The sequence below is a fragment of the Pelobates fuscus genome, chromosome 4 (assembly GCF_036172605.1).
Source record: "Pelobates fuscus isolate aPelFus1 chromosome 4, aPelFus1.pri, whole genome shotgun sequence".
In the NCBI taxonomy this organism is placed as follows: Eukaryota; Metazoa; Chordata; class Amphibia; order Anura; family Pelobatidae; genus Pelobates; species Pelobates fuscus.
Genome location: NC_086320.1, coordinates 166349144 through 166369160, shown reverse-complemented (window position 1 = coordinate 166369160; position 20017 = coordinate 166349144). Strand labels below are relative to the sequence as shown.

The following is a 20017-nucleotide window of genomic DNA, read 5'->3' as shown; positions in this document are numbered from 1 at the left end:
TGTGGTCTTACCAGTGATTTATAAAGAGGCAAAATAATATTCTCGTCCCGAGAATGAATGCCCTTTTTCATGCATGACAATACCTTACTGACCTTGGCCACTGCTGATTGACATTGCACATTGTTGAATAGTTTGTTGTCTATAACAATTCCCAAGTCCTTTTCGTGTGTTGTTATCCCCAATTCGCTTCCATTTAGGGTATACGTTGCTTGTGTATTATTTACGCCGAAGTGCATAACTTTGCATTTTTTTAAATGTCATCTGCCATTTGATTGCCCAGTCCCCCATTCTATCTAAATCCCTCTGCAGCAAAGTAATATCTGGCTCACATTGTATTATTTTACAAAGTTTTGTGTCGTCTGCAAACACTGAAACATGACTTTCAATGCTGTCTTCAAGATCATTTATAAACATGTTAAATAGAAGGGGTCCCAGAACAGACCCCTGAGGGACACCACTTGCCACCTCTGTCCAGCTTGAAAATTTACCATTAATGACAACTCTTTGTACTCTGTTTTTAAGCCAATGTTCTACCCAAGAACAAGCATTTTCATCTAGACAGATTTCCTTGATTTTGAACACTAATCTATTGTGTGGAGCTGTATCAAATGCCTTGGCAAAATCCAAATAGATCTCATCCACTGCAACACCCTGATCTATACTTCTACTTACTTCTTCGTAGAACGCAATCAAGTTAGTTTGACATGGCCTGTGCTTCATAAAACCATGCTGATTTTTGCTGATAACCATGTTCTTCTCAAGGAATTCTTGAATATTATCCCTTAATAAACTTTCAAATATTTTACCAGCCACAGAAGTTAAGCTCACAGGTCTATAATTTCCAAGCAAGGATTTTGAACCCTTTTTGAATATAGGAACCACATCTGCCTTCCTCCAATCCTCCGGAACACATCCTGAAAGAAAAGAATCTTGAAAGATTAAAAACAGAGGTTCACTTATTTCTACACTTAGTTCCTTAAGTACACGTGGATGGATACCGTCAGGCCCTGGAGCTTTGTTTATATTAACTTTCTTTAGTTGCTGCAGCACCTTGTCTTGAGTTAACCAATTACAATTATTCTGCAAGTTTTTAGTAGCAATCATTTGCACATCTATTGCCATGGGTTCTTCCTTAATATATACTGAGGAGAAATAGTTATTTAAAATTCCTGCCTTTTCCTGGTCTTCATTAACTAACACCCCCTGTTTCAGTTTTTAGTGTACCTACACTTTCATTTTTGGGTTTCTTAGAATTTATTTACTTAAAAAATGCTTTGGGGTTGGTTTTGCTTTTTTTAGCTATAATTTTTTCATTTTGAAGTTTAGCAAGTCTAATTGCCTTTTTGCACGCATTATTTGCTTCCTTATATCTTTTATAAGATGCATCTGATTTGTCCGATTTAAATGCTTTAAATACCCTTTTCTTATTTTTAATCTCTTGTTTTACTTCTCTACTAAGCCACGTTGGTTTTAATTTGTTTCTTTTATACAGGGAGTGCAGAATTATTAGGCAAATGAGTATTTTGACCACATCATCCTCTTTATGCATGTTGTCTTACTCCAAGCTGTATAGGCTCGAAAGCCTACTACCAATTAAGCATATTAGGTGATGTGCATCTCTGTAATGAGAAGGGATGTGGTCTAATGACATCAACACCCTATATCAGGTGTGCATAATTATTAGGCAACTTCCTTTCCTTTGGCAAAATGGGTCAAAAGAAGGACTTGACAGGCTCAGAAAAGTAAAAAATAGTGAGATATCTTGCAGAGGGATGCAGCACTCTTAAAATTGCAAAGCTTCTGAAGCGTGATCATCGAACAATCAAGCATTTCATTCAAAATAGTCAACAGGGTCGCAAGAAGCGTGTGGAGAAACCAAGGCGCAAAATAACTGCCCATGAACTGAGAAAAGTCAAGCGTGCAGCTGCCAAGATGCCACTTGCCACCAGTTTGGCCATATTTCAGAGCTGCAACATCACTGGAGTGCCCAAAAGCACAAGGTGTGCAATACTCAGAGACATGGCCAAGGTAAGAAAGGCTGAAAGACGACCACCACTGAACAAGACACACAAGCTGAAACGTCAAGACTGCGCCAAGAAATATCTCAAGACTGATTTTTCTAAGGTTTTATGGACTGATGAAATGAGAGTGAGTCTTGATGGGCCAGATGGATGGATTGGTAAAGGGCAGAGAGCTCCAGTCCGACTCAGACGCCAGCAAGGTGGAGGTGGAGTACTGGTTTGGGCTGGTATCATCAAAGATGAGCTTGTGGGGCCTTTTCGGGTTGAGGATGGAGTCAAGCTCAACTCCCAGTCCTACTGCCAGTTTCTGGAAGACACCTTCTTCAAGCAGTGGTACAGGAAGAAGTCTGCATCCTTCAAGAAAAACATGATTTTCATGCAGGACAATGCTCCATCACACGCGTCCAAGTACTCCACAGCGTGGCTGACAACAAAAAGGGTATAAAAGAAGAAAATCTAATGACATGGCCTCCTTGTTCACCTGATCTGAACCCCATTGAGAACCTGTGGTCCATCATCAAATGTGAGATTTACAAGGAGGGAAAACAGTACACCTCTCTGAACAGTGTCTGGGAGGCTGTGGTTGTTGCTGCACGCAATGTTGATGGTGAACAGATCAAAACACTGACAGAATCCATGGATGGCAGGCTTTTGAGTGTCCTTGCAAAGAAAGGTGGCTATATTGGTCACTGATTTGTTTTTGTTATGTTTTTGAATGTCAGAAATGTATATTTGTGAATGTTGAGATGTTATATTGGTTTCACTGGTAAAAATAAATAATTGAAATGGGTATATATTTGTTTTTTGTTAAGTTGCCTAATAATTATGCACTGTAATAGTCACCTGCACACACAGATATCCCCCTAAAATAGCTATAACTAAAAACAAACTAAAAACTACTTCCAAAAATATTCAGCTTTGATATTAATGCATTTTTTGGGTTCATTGAGAACATGGTTGTTGTTCAATAATAAAATTAATCCTCAAAAATACAACTTGCCTTATAATTCTGCACTCCCTGTATTTATTTCCCAATGGTACATACTGAGAAATGTACCTTTCTAATATTTGTTGGAAGATGATCCATTTATCCTCAGTGTTCTTTTCACTAAAGAGTTTATGCCAGTCAATATATTGTAAAGCTTCCCTTAACTTATTGAAATTGGCCTTTTTAAAATTATATGTTTTAGTATACCCCATGTGCTTTTGTTTTTTTTTTGTTTATTTCAAAGGACACTATATTGTGATCACTATTTCCCAAGTGCTCACCTACTTGAATGTTGGTCAAAAGATCAACGTTGTTTGTTAAAACCAGGTCCAGACACGCGTCCATTCTAGTTGGTGCTTGTACAAGTTGTGTCATGAAGGTGTCATTTAACAAGTTTAAAAACCTAATTCCCTTTGTTGAGCTACTAGTCCCTCTGTCCCAATTTATGTCCGGGTAATTTAAATCTCGAATAATTAACGTGTTACCCAGATTTGCAGCTTTCTCAATTTGCTCAAACAGCTCTTGTTCCCCGTCAATATTAACATTAGGTGGTTTATAACATATCCCAACCAATAGTTGTTTTCCCATATTTTCCCCCAAGCAGATGATATATATGATTTCATACTTTTTAGTAAAATGGAAAAAATATTTATTATTTAGAAAAATATTTTAATATATTATTTTATATTTGTTGATATTTCAATATGTTGAAGAAATAATTTAAAAAAATGTATCCAAAAATGTTAAATCATTTGAAAATCTTAAATCGAGGCCTAATTTAGCAATATTTATCACATGAAATGGCTCTCAATGATTATTCTAATGTGCCGTATCCAAAGCTTCTGATAACAGTACGGTGTTTCTCCTCAAAGTGAGAATAGTACAACTATTGAGGTTATTTGAAAAAATAAACGTTCATGGCCCCTCACAGAGTCGGAATTTGTTAGACTGTAATGATGTACAATATTTCTCTAAAATGTACTAAAATTGTACTTGCAAGAAAAGTAACATTGTAGTGTATAAGTCTAGTGTGTTCCCTTTTAATCCACACATTTGTTTTCCACAACCTCTATTTGAGAGAAAATGACTAATCTTGGTTACTCCAACCTTTTTTATTTTTTTATTTTAAGAATGCCATATTAGACATTATTTTTAAGGTTCACTTCCCCCTAAAAGATGCTTTGGATCCCCCCTAAAAGTTTTAAAATAAAGTTTACTTACCTATAACTGAGCTCCCGGCAATGCTCAGTATGCCTCCTTGTGACATCATGGGTGCACATATGTGCACTTGAAGCCAGCGGCAAGGAGGGGATGGAGTGGAAAGGGAAAGGAGGAGGATCAAGGGCTGGAGAGAAACAAATAGTGGTGGGTATAGGTAGGAGGGAGGGCTACAGTTAAGAAGAGATAGAAGCAGAAAACATCTATCACCAGCGTGCAGAGAGCGCTGACGACATGTAACATATGCACAGAATCGACATTAAGCAGCCCAGAACAGAGTTCCAGGCTACCTAAGTCGTAAGTTCCAGTGGTGTAGCACGCTTCCGGGACACAATTGCAAATAGCTCAGGATTTACACTGCACATCCAGACTCTTACCACATTGGCCAATTCAAAAAGCATAAGTGTTCATGATGGTTGGAGTAGTCCAAAATCCCGACTCATAATTTTGCTTGACCCTTTAACCACAACTATCTTAAAGGGACACTCTTAGCACTCAAAACCACGTCACCTTAATTAGTGTTTTGGTGCAATAAAATCTGTACCTATATTCTGGCAGTATTGGGTCATAAACACGCCTGTAGTGACTGTCAGACTGATAACCACTAGAAGTACTTTCTTATTGGAGACTTTCAGTTATTCAAAATGCTGTGAATGCTTCTCGTAGAGAATCAATAGATTCAGTGCTTCTCTATGAGAAGCATCTAATTGGCTGAGCACAATAAGGCAATGTATTGAACAGATGATCTCCTTTTAAAAAGCAAACAGTTCCATATACAGTATCTCATAAAAGTGAGTACACCCCTCACATTTTTGTAAATATTTTATTATATCTTTTCATGTGACAACACTGAAGAAATGACACTCTGCTACAATGTAAAGTAGTAAGTGTACAGCCTGTATAACAGTGTAAATTTGTTTTCCCTTAAAAATAACTCAACATACAGCCATTCATTTCTAAACCTTTGGCAACAAAAGTGAGTACACCCCTAAGTGGAAATGTCCAAATTGGTCACAATTAGCCATTTTCCCTACCCGGTGTCATGTGACTTGTTAGTGTTACAAGGTCTCAGGTGGGGAGCAGGTCTGTTAAATTTGGTTTTATCGCTCTCACACTCTCTCATACTGGTCACTGGAAGTTCAACATGGCACCTCATGGCAAGGAACTCTCTAAGGATTTGAAAAAAATAATAGTTGCTCTACATAAAGATGGCCTAGGCTATAAGAAGATTGCCAAGACCCTGAAACTGAGCTGCAGCATGGTGGGACAGGTTCCACTCAGAACAGGCCTCGCCATGGTCGACCAAAGAAGTTGTGCACATGCTCGGCGTCATATCCAGAGGTCGTCTTTTTGAAATAGACGTATGAGTGCTGCCAGCATTGCTGCCAAGGTTGAAAGGGTGACGGGTCAGCCTGTCAGTGCTCAGACCATACGCCGCAGACTGCATCAAATTGGTCTGCATGGCTGTCGTCCCAGAAGGAAGCCTCTTCTAAAGATGATGCACAAGAAAGCCCTCAAACAGTTTGCTGAAGACAAGTCTCCTGCAAATATTAGATAATTGACTGGAAATAAAAAAAGTTAAAACAGTCAGAAGTTTTGTTAGAAAAGATATTGTGGACAAAATATACAAAAAAAAATATACTAGAGTGCAAGAACTAAAAAATAACAATAAAAACATATTTAACAGCACTTAAATTTGGTTTTTATTTCTTGCAAGAAGCTGTACCTAAAAGTCAGAGGTCAACATTTAACTTTCTGAACATCCTTTTTAAAATGTAAAAAAAAAAAAAAAGACAGAGTTGTTTTAAAAAGGATTTGCCGTCAGACTGTAATGCTATCCAAAATACACTAATCCCAGTAGTACTTTTGACGTTTAGGCTGAGAGGCCAGGTGTAAGTTTCCATGTTCCCCATTCCTTCATTCCACACACATATACTGGCTCCTTTTTTAAGTATTTGCAAAGAAAATATGACTTGCACCTTTTGTTACATAATCAGGATGTCAGAACTGCGGGTTAGGAAGCTATTAACTTTTAACTTTTCTGAGGATCTTGTTTTTTCTTTCACATCCTCCTACATTTTGTATCTGTGGAAAAAAAAATCTGCCATAATTGGGCTCTGACTGTGTGAAAGACCCACTTATTATAAGTTTAAATGTAGTGACATCATTGATGAAATCATGTTTAACCCATTCACACTCATTAACCCTACAGTGTAAAATTTAATGTTCTTGTTTTTAGTATTCCTCTAAAAAGCTTTTGAGTTCCTAATAATGGTGGGATTTTTGTTTGTTTTGTTCATTAATATAATTTTTTTGCTGAACAATGTTGTTGGTTACTTAACTTACTTTTATTCCAATACAGCACCCATCAAAATTATGTGGCTTTCAGTAAATTCGTTTCACTTGTTCATTCACAACTACTGTAGCCATATTCCCCCACTACTGTATGTAACCATACAGAACAGCCATCTTGGACTTGCCTTATTATGAGTTTTACTAATTGGTGCAAGTGTATGATGAATTGGTATGGAGTTTTGAAAAAAACACCATCATATTTCAGGTAGTACAAATAATACATGTATATAAAATGAAATGTAAAGTATTCTTTACATTTTATCTTTTTTACATATAGTAAAATTACAATAGTGCTTCTGATTAACCCATTGTCCATTAACTGTACATAGGCAACTGAATACATTTTGTAATTACATTTTCTGAATGCAAGGACTCTTGGGGTATAGGGAATAGAAACATAATGGCTTTTTCTTGGTCTGAACCCTTACTATTTGATAAAGGTTTTCCACAGCATTATAGAGGCACTGCATTAGAACCATCTTTCTAGGCAAATTATAAGCGCCCATAATCTCCCATAGATCCTTGTTTTTAACTGTCATGGAAGTGTAAGAGTACACTAGTGGCATGGCTACTGGTAGATTAAGCTGCAAATAGCCAAAGAACAGCATTGAGAAGAAAATAATGATGCCAAACAAAGAAATGCTCAGATAAGTGTATCTACCTTGGGCGAGTCTGTGTAAACTGCCCAAAGTGCTCACAACTTCTCAAAGCTCTGGAAATTTGGACAGATGAGGAATATTTCCTCATCACCTAGGCGGCAGAAACATGGGCGTCCGCAGGAATTTTTCCAGGGGGGGTGCATAATTGTAATGACATCCATGCTTGGTCCCTTTTTGACAGTGTCATGAAGGGGAGGAGCATATTCAATATCACATAAAGCCAGGGTGAATAGCATTTTCACAACTATGGTGTCAGAAATACATGTTTGTATTCCTGACACTATAGTGTTCCTTTAAGCAAATTAAAGGAACATTCTGGTCACCATAACAACTTCAGCTAAATTAAAATGCTATGATGCCAGGAAGCCCCTGGGTCAGTGGCATACATACCAGGGTCGCAGGGGTCGCGACCGGGCCCGGCCCACCAGGGGGCCCGGCCGCCCCTGCGACCTGGTATGTACGCACTGGGCCAGCCTCTTCTCCTGGGGGGCCCAGGAGCAGGCCACCTCTGGGCCCCCCGAGGCTGGCCCTGCTTACACCCGGCTGGCCGGTGCGCGAGGGAGCACTCTCCCCTGAAAAAAAATGCGTTAGTGTGTGTGTGTAAGTGTTACTCTGAGTGTTAGTGTGTGTGTTAGTGTTACTCTGTGTGTTAGTGTGTGTGTTAGTGTTAGTGTGTGTGTTAGTGTTACTGTGAGTGTTAGTGTGTGTGTTAGTGTTACTGTGAGTGTTAGTGTGTGTGTGTTAGTGTTACTGTGAGTGTTAGTGTTACTGTGAGTGTTACTGTGTGTGTTAGTGTGTGTTAGTGTTACTGTGAGTGTTAGTGTGTGTGTTAGTGTTACTGTGTGTGTTACTGTTGGTGTGAGTGTTAGTGTGTGTGTTACTGTGTGTGAGTGTTACTGTGAGTGTTAGTGTGAGTGTCAGTAAGTGTGTGTCTTCTAGTGAGTGTCAGTGAGTGTGTTACTGTGTGTGTCTGTTACTGAGTGTGTTTGTGTTAGTGAGTCTGTTTGATGTCTGTTAGTGAGTGTGTCAGTGAGAGTGTATGTTTTGTAAGTGAGTGTGTATGTATGTCTGTCGCTGAGTGTGTCTCTGTCAGTAAATGTGTGTGTCTGTTAGCTAGTGTGTATGCGTCTGTTCGTGAGAGTGTGTGTGTGTCTTCAGCACTTACCTTTCTCCAGCGCCGGACTCCCTTGGCGCTGGGGATCCCTCCGCTGCTCAGCTCCGAATGCGCATGCACGGCAAGAGCCTTGCGCGCATTCAAACCGCCCATAGGAAAGCATTACTCAATGCTTTCCTATGGACGTTCAGTGTCTTAGAATCGCGGAAGCTCCTCTAGCGGCTGTCAGTGAGACAGCCGCTAGAGGCTGGATTAACCCTCAGTGAAACATAGCAGTTTCTCTGAAACTGCTATGCTTTTAGCTGCAGGGTTAAAACTAGAGGGACCTGACACCCAGACCACTTCATTGAGCTGATGTGATCTGGGTGTCTGTAGTGGTCCTTTAAGTGTGTGTGCATCTGCATGCACTGGTGTACATGCAGGGGTCGCAACCCTGCAACCCCTGCGACCAGGTGCCCGCCGCCATGTGTTGCGGCCCTGGCCTGCGCAGAGTAAGCGTGCGGGGGGGTCCCACGGATCAATTTTCGCACCGGGGCCCCATAGGTCATGTGTACACCACTGCCCTGGGTGCTCTCTTTCCTTTAAGGGGTTAAACTGCTCTCAAATGGTTTAACCCCAAAGGCTTTCTCCAGCTCCAGATTTCCAGGTCGCTCAGTGGTATTCGGCTTCTGAAACGGAGTGTCAGGAAGTGCAGATTGACGTCAGGCATGGGTGCTACAGATTGGCTAGAGTGGTCAGTTGACGCTCTAAGCCAATTGCTAGTTCCCGGTTCATAAAAATGTTTTACATTTTTTATGAATGGGGAGCTACTGATTGGCTTAAAAGTGACAGCTGACCGCTCTAGCCAATCAGCAGTGACACCCCTCCCCAGCGGCCCTCTGTGCTTCCTGACACTCAGTAAATAAAAGTGAACACATTAACACTGATATTTTATTTTTACCTGGGGAGATGAGAAAGTCCAAAGTTTCCCTGCCAGGCCCAGGTACCAAAGCCTTATGATGTGGTGTCCAGAATAAAGTGGAGGGTTCACTTGTCCTTCCTGCTCCAATCTCCTTTTCTTCTCCTTCATTTGACACAGTCTTTTTTTTCTTCTGACACTGTCTTCTTTCCTCCTTGGTCCCTTCTGCTCCTTTCTGCTTATTGTGCTCCCCCTTCGGCTCCTTTCTCTTTCTGATCCCTTTCTGCTCCTCGTAGACCCTTTCTGCTCCTTCTCCTACTTTACCTTTGTGCTCCTTACTGTCCCTTTCTGCTCCTTGCTACATTTTTCTGCTCCTTCTCCTACTTTACCTTTGTGCTCCTTCTGATTCTTTCTGCTCCTTTACCTTTGTGCTCTTTCTGTCGCTTTCTGCTCTTTGCAGACTCTTCCTACTCCTACTTCCTACTCCTTGCAGACCCTTCCTGCTCATTTCTGTTCCTTCTCCAACTTCACCTTTGTGATCCTTCTGTCCCTTCCAGCCCCTTTTCCGCTCAATTCTATTCCTTCTCCTTTCTGCTCCTTCCTTCTCCTTTCTGCTCCTTCTCTTACTTTATCTTCCTGGTTCTTGCTGACTCTTCTTGTAGGCTGTCTCCCCCATCCCTTACTTACCTGGTCTATAGGCTGCCCCCCCCCCCATGCCCCACTTCTCTGATCTGTAGGCTATCACTGCCCCCCATATGCCTCCCTTCCCTGATCTGTAGGCTATCACTGCCCCCCCCCCATATGCCTCCCTTCCCTGATCTGTAGGCTATCACTGCCCCCCCCCATATGCCTCACTTCCCTGATCTGTAGGCTATCTCTGCCCCCCCCCCATATGCCTCACTTCCCTGATCTGTAGGCTATCACTGCCCCCCCCCCCCATATGCCTCACTTCCCTGATCTGTAGGCTATCTCTGCCCCCCCCCCATATGCCTCACTTCCCTGATCTGTAGGCTATCTCTGCCCCCCCCCCATATGCCTCACTTCCCTGATCTGTAGGCTATCACTGCCCCCCCCCCCCCCATATGCCTCACTTCCCTGATCTGTAGGCTATCTCTGCCCCCCCCCCCCCCCCCATATGCCTCACTTCCCTGATCTGTAGGCTATCTCTGCCCCCCCCCATATGCCTCACTTCCCTGATCTGTAGGCTATCTCTGCCCCCCCCCCATATGCCTCACTTCCCTGATCTGTAGGCTATCTCTGCCCCCCCATATGCCTCACTTCCCTGATCTGTAGGTTATCTCTGCCCCCCATGCCTCACTTACCTGATCTGTAAGCTATCTCTTCCCCCCCCCATATGCCTCACTTCCCTGATCTGTAGGCTGTCTCTGTTGCCTGCATGTGTTGCTCCCCCGTGGATTCAGTCAGAGAGAAGCAGGGATAAGATGCAGCTTCCTATCCCTGTCTCTCTCCATATATCTCTCCTATCCCTGTCTCTCTCGCCAGTATTGCACTGTATTTTCAATCTCACACGAAAATTAGCAGAACAAGCTGAAAAATACAGGAGGGTGGCAAGTGCCCCCTCCTGTGGACGCCCATGGGCAGAAAGGGAGGCCATTGAGTCCAGGTGGACTCTGTTATTTGTCAAATAAATTGATAACAGTTTGACAAAATGAGACAGTAGTCAAAGGTTCCACATCTCTTTATTAATATAATATGATGTTTAGACTAGAGTTGCTCTTTAGAACTTTAGAAAAGATAAGAATTATGATTATCACGTCTTGTCATTGAGACAAGGAAATATTTGCAAAACCCATGGAATGAATGCAGGAAACATTGGGTTACTGGTTTGGCATTAAGAAAGAAGGAAAATTGGTTCTTGACATGAAATATGATTTCTAACTTGAATTCATTACAGTAGATTTACAGAGAGTTGGAAGTGTCACAAAAACCCAAGAGGAAAGCAAAACATTGTGGGCTACATTTATTAAGTAGTGCTTCAGCGTTCCACAGGATTCTTTACAACCCATTTAATAGACCCTGAAGGTGTTTTCAGTAGCATAATGATCCTTTAGCACACAGTGATGCATATGAAAGCTGTTCTGTTATGCTTGTATTGGCTGGAACATTTTTAGCTGTGGAACAAAAACATTTGACCCTTTATGGCCTTTTGGAATGCATGCGTGATAATAATCTATAATTTCTGATGCTGTGCTAAGCAGCATTTAGCTACATTCCAATTTCTATTAATATGTACTAGCAATTTTCAGATAATTCCACGGATTGCCAGTGGGATTGAGAGCAGCATGTAACACAAACATTGTAAAATATTCACTTGCTGAATCACTTCAATGGTGCATTAGCCTTGTATTTGAGATATTGTCCTGCTGTCAGATTCATCTCACTTTATAGTGTGCTGGGATTGTAGCTTGTCATTGTATCTTGCTCTATCTGTTGTTATCCCAGTAACTGTTAATCAGCAAACCCTACACTTTGATGCTTCTACCAAAATTAATCATTATTGTTATGGTGTGGCTTGAGCCATCTACATCTTTGTTTTGCTCCATGTATAGTTTTATACAAAAAGTGCTATCTTTGTATCGTCTGACCCCAACAGCTTTTTTGCACCTCTTGCACTAGCTTTGCAACAAACTCCAGATGTGCATGCAGATGATACTTTTCGAATATGCAGTTCATTTTTTTTTTCCGATATACTGATTTAGTCACTGGAATTACTTGGGTAATTAGACATCCACAGCCAGACCATGGACATTTTGCCTCCACTGTTCACATAATAGGTTCAGATGTATTTAGCAGATATAATGATCATCAACAAATAGTCGATAATAAGAGTCAATCTACTTTTAGAATCTGTTCAACCTAACGTGCAAAAGCAAAATTATTTAAGCAGTATAGTTACTCCATTTATTTTATCTAAAGCAATGGAAAGATTCAACGTTTCAGTCAGTACTGGGGATACTTTATAAATGCAGTTTTCTTGAAGAATTATGATGTCAGACTTACTCTTTTTCACCTCTTTCTAAAAAAAAAGTCTTGGTTTATGAGGGAAGTTAGGATCCTTAATATTAATGGGGATTAAACTAATATTGAATCCCATTAGATAGAAATTGAGTAACATGGTTTAGAATTTCTAATTCTCCGCTTGCAGCATAGCCAAAAAGAAAAGAGCAGGAAAAAAGCAAGACAAGGGTAATATTAAGAAGAGAAGTATTTTAGTAATGCAAACATAGGCCACTATTTAATAAGTTTCCAAATGATTTGTTGACTGAACTCTATGGAGATTCTTGGGGATAAATAATTTGGAAAGTTTTCTAACAGTATTGCATTAGAAAGCTTAATAAATTGAAGCCATGATGTCTGGACTTATACAAAAGTCAGGTGTACAGCACCATAGAGCAGACCAAACAAGAGTAGTTGATCAGCATTAAAAAATGTTTCAGTCTCACTAACGTTCTATGCTTAATAACCATCTTTGCCATTCTTGTCTAAACATCCTCCACTCTGGAGCTGAGGGCACTAATGTCCTGAGCTACAACTAGCTGATTTCTCTCAATATCAGAGTCAATACATTCCTGTACCCCTGGTAAACAATTCAAGATGGCTTTTATATATAGGATGTAGTGGCCAAAGGTTTTGAGTTACAGAGGTTGTAGTTCCTGCCTGTGAGTCTTCCATGCATCTCAGTGTTAAGTTTGGGGCAACAATTGGATCTTTGCTCTTGTTTTAATTAGGTGGGACCAGTATATAGTCAAAATGGTTGACCCAGTGTGAAGGTAAGCAGGTGCATAAACATTTTATGGAAAAAAATAACTTCCAAGAGATTTAGTACTTGACAGGTTGTATTCAGGTATAATAAGCTGAAAGCAATGTCTGTATTTGTCTTGCTTTGGTAAAGAGGGACATACAAACAGAGGCTGTCAAAATCAAATATCTGATATTCAGCAAGTTTTAACGTGCAGGGTGGCAGATGTGGTCTGTAGGAGGCCATTATATCAGTGCAAAGTGGGACAAAGTCAACACCATGTGGTGAAAATTCTGTCCAGGTTGCTGAACTAGGTGACGTTGCAGCTGCTGAGGTCAGAGAGAGACCACAATTTCTAGTGCTGTAAAATAAAAATAAAAACTACACCCGCACAATGATGCATAACTGAAGACAAGGCACATAGGGGAACTCACAGTCAACAATAGCAGGTTAGAATGGTGCGAATAATTCAATAAGTGCAGGATTCTGCAATATAAAGTCATATCCAGTATAATGGACATCCCGTTCAGCTAATGCCTCGTTTCCACTGAGCGGAACGGTTCGGGTAGGTACAGTTTAGAAGGGTTAGAATGGTCCAGCCTATTCAGGTGAGCGTTTCCACTGCAAGTCAGACCTTCAGGGGCCATGCGGGGTTTAGAAAAAATGCCTAGCATGTTATTTGTTGTAAGCCAATCAATGGATTGTATATTGTGACACTAGTAGCTCCGCCCTAACTGTACCGTACCATTTCCTATGGCCCTACATCTGAAGGAGGACCATGAATGGTGCAGTACAGTTCGGTTGTATGGGCTACTTTCATAATGGAAACTCAAAATAGCGTACCAAACCGAACCGATCCACTCAGTGGAAACAAGGCACAAGCCATACCCCTTCATGCCACACTCCTGAAGCTCTTTTAATATCTGTGGGATTTGTATGTTTATCACACTGGCATGCTGATTTTAATGCTAGCACATCTATATGTGAATGGAATATCCTAGCATTTCCTCATGCCCCAGGAAAAGAGTGAAACAAAATAGTTACTTTATGCGTTTGCAATTCTACTAGCACAACGTATGGATTAAATCCTTTGCAGTTTAAAGTGACAAGCACCTCAAGTCATGTCAGGCAAGGGAGGCACACTTTCAGATTTCTATAGGTGTTCAGGACAGCAGTCGCTATCACAAAATCAATAGACTCAACCAAACAATTTTCACTGTTTATTAAACCTGACCACAAGCATGCGGCACTTCTTTTCGACCTTTTTTGAAAATTGATGTAGGTCAACAACTATATTTCTGCTGCTCAGGAAGCACAGCTACCAATACATATGAACATTACAGCTCTGGAAAAATATGAGTAAGTCAGTAAGTGGGTGCTAATCCTTTGTCTGAGTGGTACTTGCCAATAGTTTAGTTTTCAGTTCCTGTTACTCAGAACAGTCAGTCCTGTGTTGGTGGGCAGCTTTGGGAGAGATTTGTCACTGTGTTGTAGTGGCACAGAACCCCTTAGCACTATGCCGTGAGATAAATCACGTAATTATGGAAGGTCTATATGCTTTTGGCCATGACATTGTGAGTTGGCAATGCAATACATAACTCACATCATTGCTAACCACGCAGAAATATTGGATAAAAAACACTCAGAGGTTGACTCTTGCATACCAACTGTTTTTAATAAAACAACACTTTTGTAACTAATAAGCAGGTTAAGGAAAGTAGAATTTCACCTATAGTCAATCTCCTTTTTGCATGTCAAAATTAAAACGATATCTGGTCCTGGACAAGAAACTCTATCCTCCAGAACACACACATATATATACTACTTCTTTACAGCTTGCTCAAATATTTGTATGTTTTCTGAGCTGTAGGAAACAATTGCTAAGTATGAGGCATGCAGGGTGCCTGATATTCCTTTTTTTCCTTGAATGGTCCCTACTCCATCCTGTGCTGTGATGAAGTCTAATAGAAAATGATGAGTTACTTAGAATTTCTTAACAACCAGCATGGGGAAGACAAGTGCTTTCTTCGCCATGCCTTCTATAGGCTACATCTCTCACCATCTGTGCTGTGGGAACAAATAATGTTCAAGAACAAATAATGTAGAACCAGAGATGCCCAACATTTCTGATAGTATACGCACAATCAGATGAAGTCCTTATCATAAAATGAAATCTCGGTGCCACACATTTGCTCTAAAATATATGCAGCTAGTACTAAGCATTATCAAAATTCATACTACGTGGTTGTAGGTCTTTGTTTGATAATGATGAAAGTGATAATGTCTCTAAAATGTCACCTGCCGTTTCAGAATAGCTAAACAGCTTTCAGTAACAATAATGACAACGTTTATAACATCTTTGTAATGTAAAAATATAAGAAAAGGATCACTTTAGGATCCTTGTAATTGCAAGATGCTTGACTGCTTGGCCATGACAGGTGATGACATTGCTGTGTGAACACATGGCTGGATAACAGCTGACTCCAACCTAAGATCACTGAAATCTTTGACCACTTTAAGCAAAGGCGAGAAGTTGGAAATCTATTATCTCATCCATTTATGCTTGCATCATTAAATGGTAACCGACCTTAAATCAAGTGAAGTATACATAACATAGAAATAGTACTCCAAAACAGTCGATACAGCAGCTGTCGCACATGGAGCAAAGTGATTCACAAATGCATATTTAAATGTACATAACATGTACTTGGAGTGAATCACAGGGCATTTGTGAGAACTTCACCTTCAACACTCAGAATATAGGAATCCCTAATTGAACACCACCAGGCAGCCCATTATCTTGACACCACTTAAGAGGCTGGCATGGTACCAGTTAACGTTAATTAAATTATGAGCATGCCCACTCCCAGCACCATCCCCACCAACCTCGCCCTCTTCCAACTATTATTACTAAACAAAATACTTTCTCAGTGCATAAATGAAAAAATATACTGAAATATAATGTATGACACAGGAATTATAGTTGGTATTACTTAGAAACATAGAATGTGACGTCAGATAAGAACCATTCGGCCCATCTTGTCTGCCCAATATTTTAAATACTTTCATTAGTCCCTAGCCTTATCTTATAGTTAGGATAGCCTTACTTCTGATGCATTAACCAGGCTGCATTTATGGAGCAAATTATACCTTAAACAATTTGCTTATATATATATGTATTAGACATGTGCAATTCGTTTCGGTCCGAATTAAAATTCGGCCGAATTTCCGATAATTCGGGCATTCAGGTGCTTCCGAATGTCCGAATAGTTGAATTGCCGAAGTGCCGAATTGCTGAAGTCCTGAAGTGCCGAAATTACCGAATTTCCGAAGTGTAGTAGTGCCGAATTGCTGAAGTGCCGAAGTTGCTGAAGTTCCGAGGCGTCAAAGTGCCAAAGTTCCGAAGCACAGTATTGCCTAAGTACGAATATACTGAAAGAAGAAGAATGTTACATTGTATACAATTTCAAATAAAAAGTATACAAACATAGACAGGATGCAGCTGTAAGCATTTGCAACACTTACAACAATCAAGTAACATACATTCATATAAAATGTAAGTTACTTGGCCAGTCAGTGTAATGACAGGAATGAATAAGTAGATAACTCCCTAATTCCCATGGTATTAGGGAGCTATCTACTGAAAGGCTGAAATACCTAAATTGGTCTTTCAGCCAAATTTACTAATACTAAGTAAAGATTACTTAGTATTAGTAAATTATGCCCCTACTCGCTATACCGTGAGTAGGGGCATGTCTATTAAACAGTGAGCAGTCTGTGGCTGCTCACTGTTAAAAAAAAAGGTCCCCTTTCCCGAGCCCCCACCCGCGCATTTAAACTAAAGGGGGGACCAATTGCCCTCTCTACATTTACCTGTCACAATTCAGCACTTCGGCAAAAAAAATAAAATAAAAAAGGGTCCCCCCTCCCTGAGCGGGTGGGGGCCCTAAAGTAAAAAAGGGGGGAGGACCTATTGTCCTCCCCACCGGCACCCACCCCTGAGCGGTGGGTGGGGGCCCTAAACACAAATGGGGGGGGACCTAATGTCCTCCCCCCTGGCCCCCACCACTAAGCGGTGGGTGGGGGCCCTAAACACAAATGGGGGGGACCTAATGTCCTCCCCCCTGGCCCCCACCCCTGAGCGGTGGGTGGGGGCCCTAAACAAAAATAAGGGGGGGAAAACCTAATGTCCTCCCCCCTGGCCCCCACCCCTGAGTGGCGGGTGGGGACCCTAATTACATATTTAACCCCCCTCCCCCCAGGTGACTAGGGGTCCAAAAACCCTTAGTCACCCTCTCCCCCCAAAAAAACAACTCCTACCTACCCCCCTCACCCTAAAAATAATGAGGGGGGACCTTTAACTAAATACCTGTAAAAATAAATAAAAATAAACTTACCATTCAATGTTTTCTTTCTTCTAAAATCTTCTTTCTTCAGCCCCAAAAAGGGCAAATAAAAATCCATAATAACCGACACAATAAAAAAAGAAAAAAAAAAAAAAAAAAAAAGAGCGCAAAAAAAAAAATCCATCTTCACCAGGCGAGGGCTCCACGCAGACTGAGCTCTGCAGGGCGGGGGAAGGCTTATAAAGCCTTGCCCCGCCCTGCAGTTAGGCTCAGAGCACTCTGATTGGTGGGTTTAAACCATCCAATTAGAATGCTCTGACAGGTAAATGAAGAGACTGACAGGTAAGTCTCTACATTTACCTGTCACAGCACTCTGATTGGTTGGATATGAGTCAAATTACACAGCGTGGGAAAATGCCGAAGTTGCCAAAGTTGCCGAAGTGTCTAAGATCCGAAGTTCCGAAGTGTCTAAGATCCGAAGTGGCGAAGTTCCGAAGTGGTCAAGTGCCGAAGTTGCCGAAGTTCCGAAGTGTTGAAGTGCCGAATTGCCAAAGTCCCGAATTGATGAAGTCCCGAATTTCGTAATGCCGATCCGAGCCGAATATTTTCCCCATGCACATGCCTAATATGTATTAATATAATATTGAAAAAAATAAAACTCATATTTCCAAAGCTGTAAAATGTTTTGTTCTTCACCACCAAGCCTTAACCCCTTAAGGACACATGACATGTGTGACATGTCATGATTCCCTTTTATTCCAGAAGTTTGGTCCTTAAGGGGTTAAAGAAGACAAATAAACCAGTTCCCTTCCAACTCAGTGATTTTCATCCAGATGTTTTGCAGCGAGAGAAGCGTAGTGTAATTAAAAATACATTTTGATATTGTAAAAGGAAAAAGTTATATCTCTGAAAATTTTTCAAATGAGTTTGAGTTTATATATGAGATTCTGTGGTGGTTATGGTAGGGGAGACTTCAGCTTTTCCTGACTACTCTACTTCTTGTTACTCTGATTCGCAATACACCAACCAAATAAATTGTCCCTTCCGTCCTAGGTGGCTGATTTTTCTTTTTGCTAACCATTCAACATTTATTATCAACATTTAACTCATTTTAAGTTACATATGTTGCCTATTTACTAGCCTTATTCACGAGAATAGTATTTAGTGTTGGGTGTTGGGTTGCAAATTAGCATAAATCAATTTAATGTTCTCACCTTGTAATAATCTAGCATTTGTCAAATACATCTGATCTCATTTTCCAGGAGGAAATTTCTGTGCAGGCTTTGATTTGAAGGAGGTTGCGCACGGCTCCAGCACACTGACTATAGAGCCCGATGTAACTAAAGGCCCTGGTCCAATGGTAAGCGTAATTAGATGCAGTTATGTTTATAACTTAGTGAACATTGTAAATGATGACAGTTATCGAAGATGAAAGGATTTACTTAAAGCATCACAACCACTACAGCCCGCTTATTTAATCGCCATTCATTGGCTGAGAACGTCAGCTGACTGGCACACTGTGTAAAAAACATTTGTACAGAATTGATATTAGCCAGCCTACAACTAGATGGAGGTTAAGTGGAGGTGCTAAGGGAGGTGGAGTTACCTCCGGTATCCATTGGGTTATACTCGATATGTGCAGCTATTGCACTGCAAAACTCTGTACATAAAGGCAACTGGAGAAAGCAGCACAGAGTGGGAGAAAAGGTAAAAAGTAAACTATCATGGCTCCAGGCGGCACTCACAGGGGCGGCATTCACTTTTCCTGATCAGCTGCTCCGCCAGGGTGGGAAGTGAGGCCGTCCCAAATTCTAATACGTCAGGGGCGTCGTGAAGACAGTGGAGGGGTTGCCCAGGCACAGGGTTATGGGAAGGTACATGCAGTGCGAGACGGAACTTCAGCATTCAGGTGCTGTGGCAGGGCTGCTGCTGTTGCTGTAGGTTGGGCAGAGCGGCAGAATCCCACTCCATGTCTGACATGCTACCACAGGGCAGCAAAGACGGCAGGACATGGAGCTCCCTAATGCAGGAACCGGCAGACAGGAGTCAGGCAACAGCGGTGGGGACGTGAGGAGCAGGGTAAGTTTCATGATTGGCTGTAGTGCACACACTGCATGTTGCATATAGTAAGCCAATCCCAGATACTCGTAGACACACTGCACTTCCCCCCCAGCACTCACACAGGCACACTACATCCCCAGCACACTCATAGAACCACACTTAACCAGTGGCATCACAAGGCAGGTGCAGGGGGTGCGGAACGCACCAGGGTGTGCATCATGGGGCGGGGTAACACCAGGGCCGGCGCATCCTTTAGGGTGCACTGGCTCTGGGGGGCGCAGGATATGAGCGACCTGGTAGGAGAGAAGCGCACAGCGCTCCCTCCTGCCAGTCACTCTCAGTAGCGTGGCCAGGTGGGGCGGACTGCGGTACAGGAGCTTTTTGTACCCGGTCAGACTTACAGGAAGTGCTCTCTCAGTGAGCACTTCCTGTCAGTCCGGCCGGGTACGGGAAACAGAAGCTCCTGTACCGCGGTCCACACCGCCCAGCCAGGCTACACAGGAAGGTAGGAGGCACACAAGGGAAGGGGAGATACCACCGGGGGGAGAGGGAAGAGACCACAGGGGGGGGAGAGGGAAGAGACCACCAGGGGTGGGG

At 41.7% G+C, this 20017-nt stretch overlaps 1 protein-coding gene across 2 annotated transcripts in view; it reads left to right on the top strand.

Moving 5' to 3' along the window:
* Positions 1 to 20017, top strand: part of LOC134607930 (enoyl-CoA hydratase EchA19-like) — a 92916-nt gene that overhangs the window by 21903 nt on the left and 50996 nt on the right. For both annotated transcript variants that reach the window (XM_063450526.1, XM_063450525.1), the window contains one exon: positions 18622 to 18719. In XM_063450526.1, coding sequence (XP_063306596.1) covers positions 18622 to 18719 — 98 coding nt within the window. The remainder of the gene's footprint in view (positions 1 to 18621; positions 18720 to 20017) is intronic.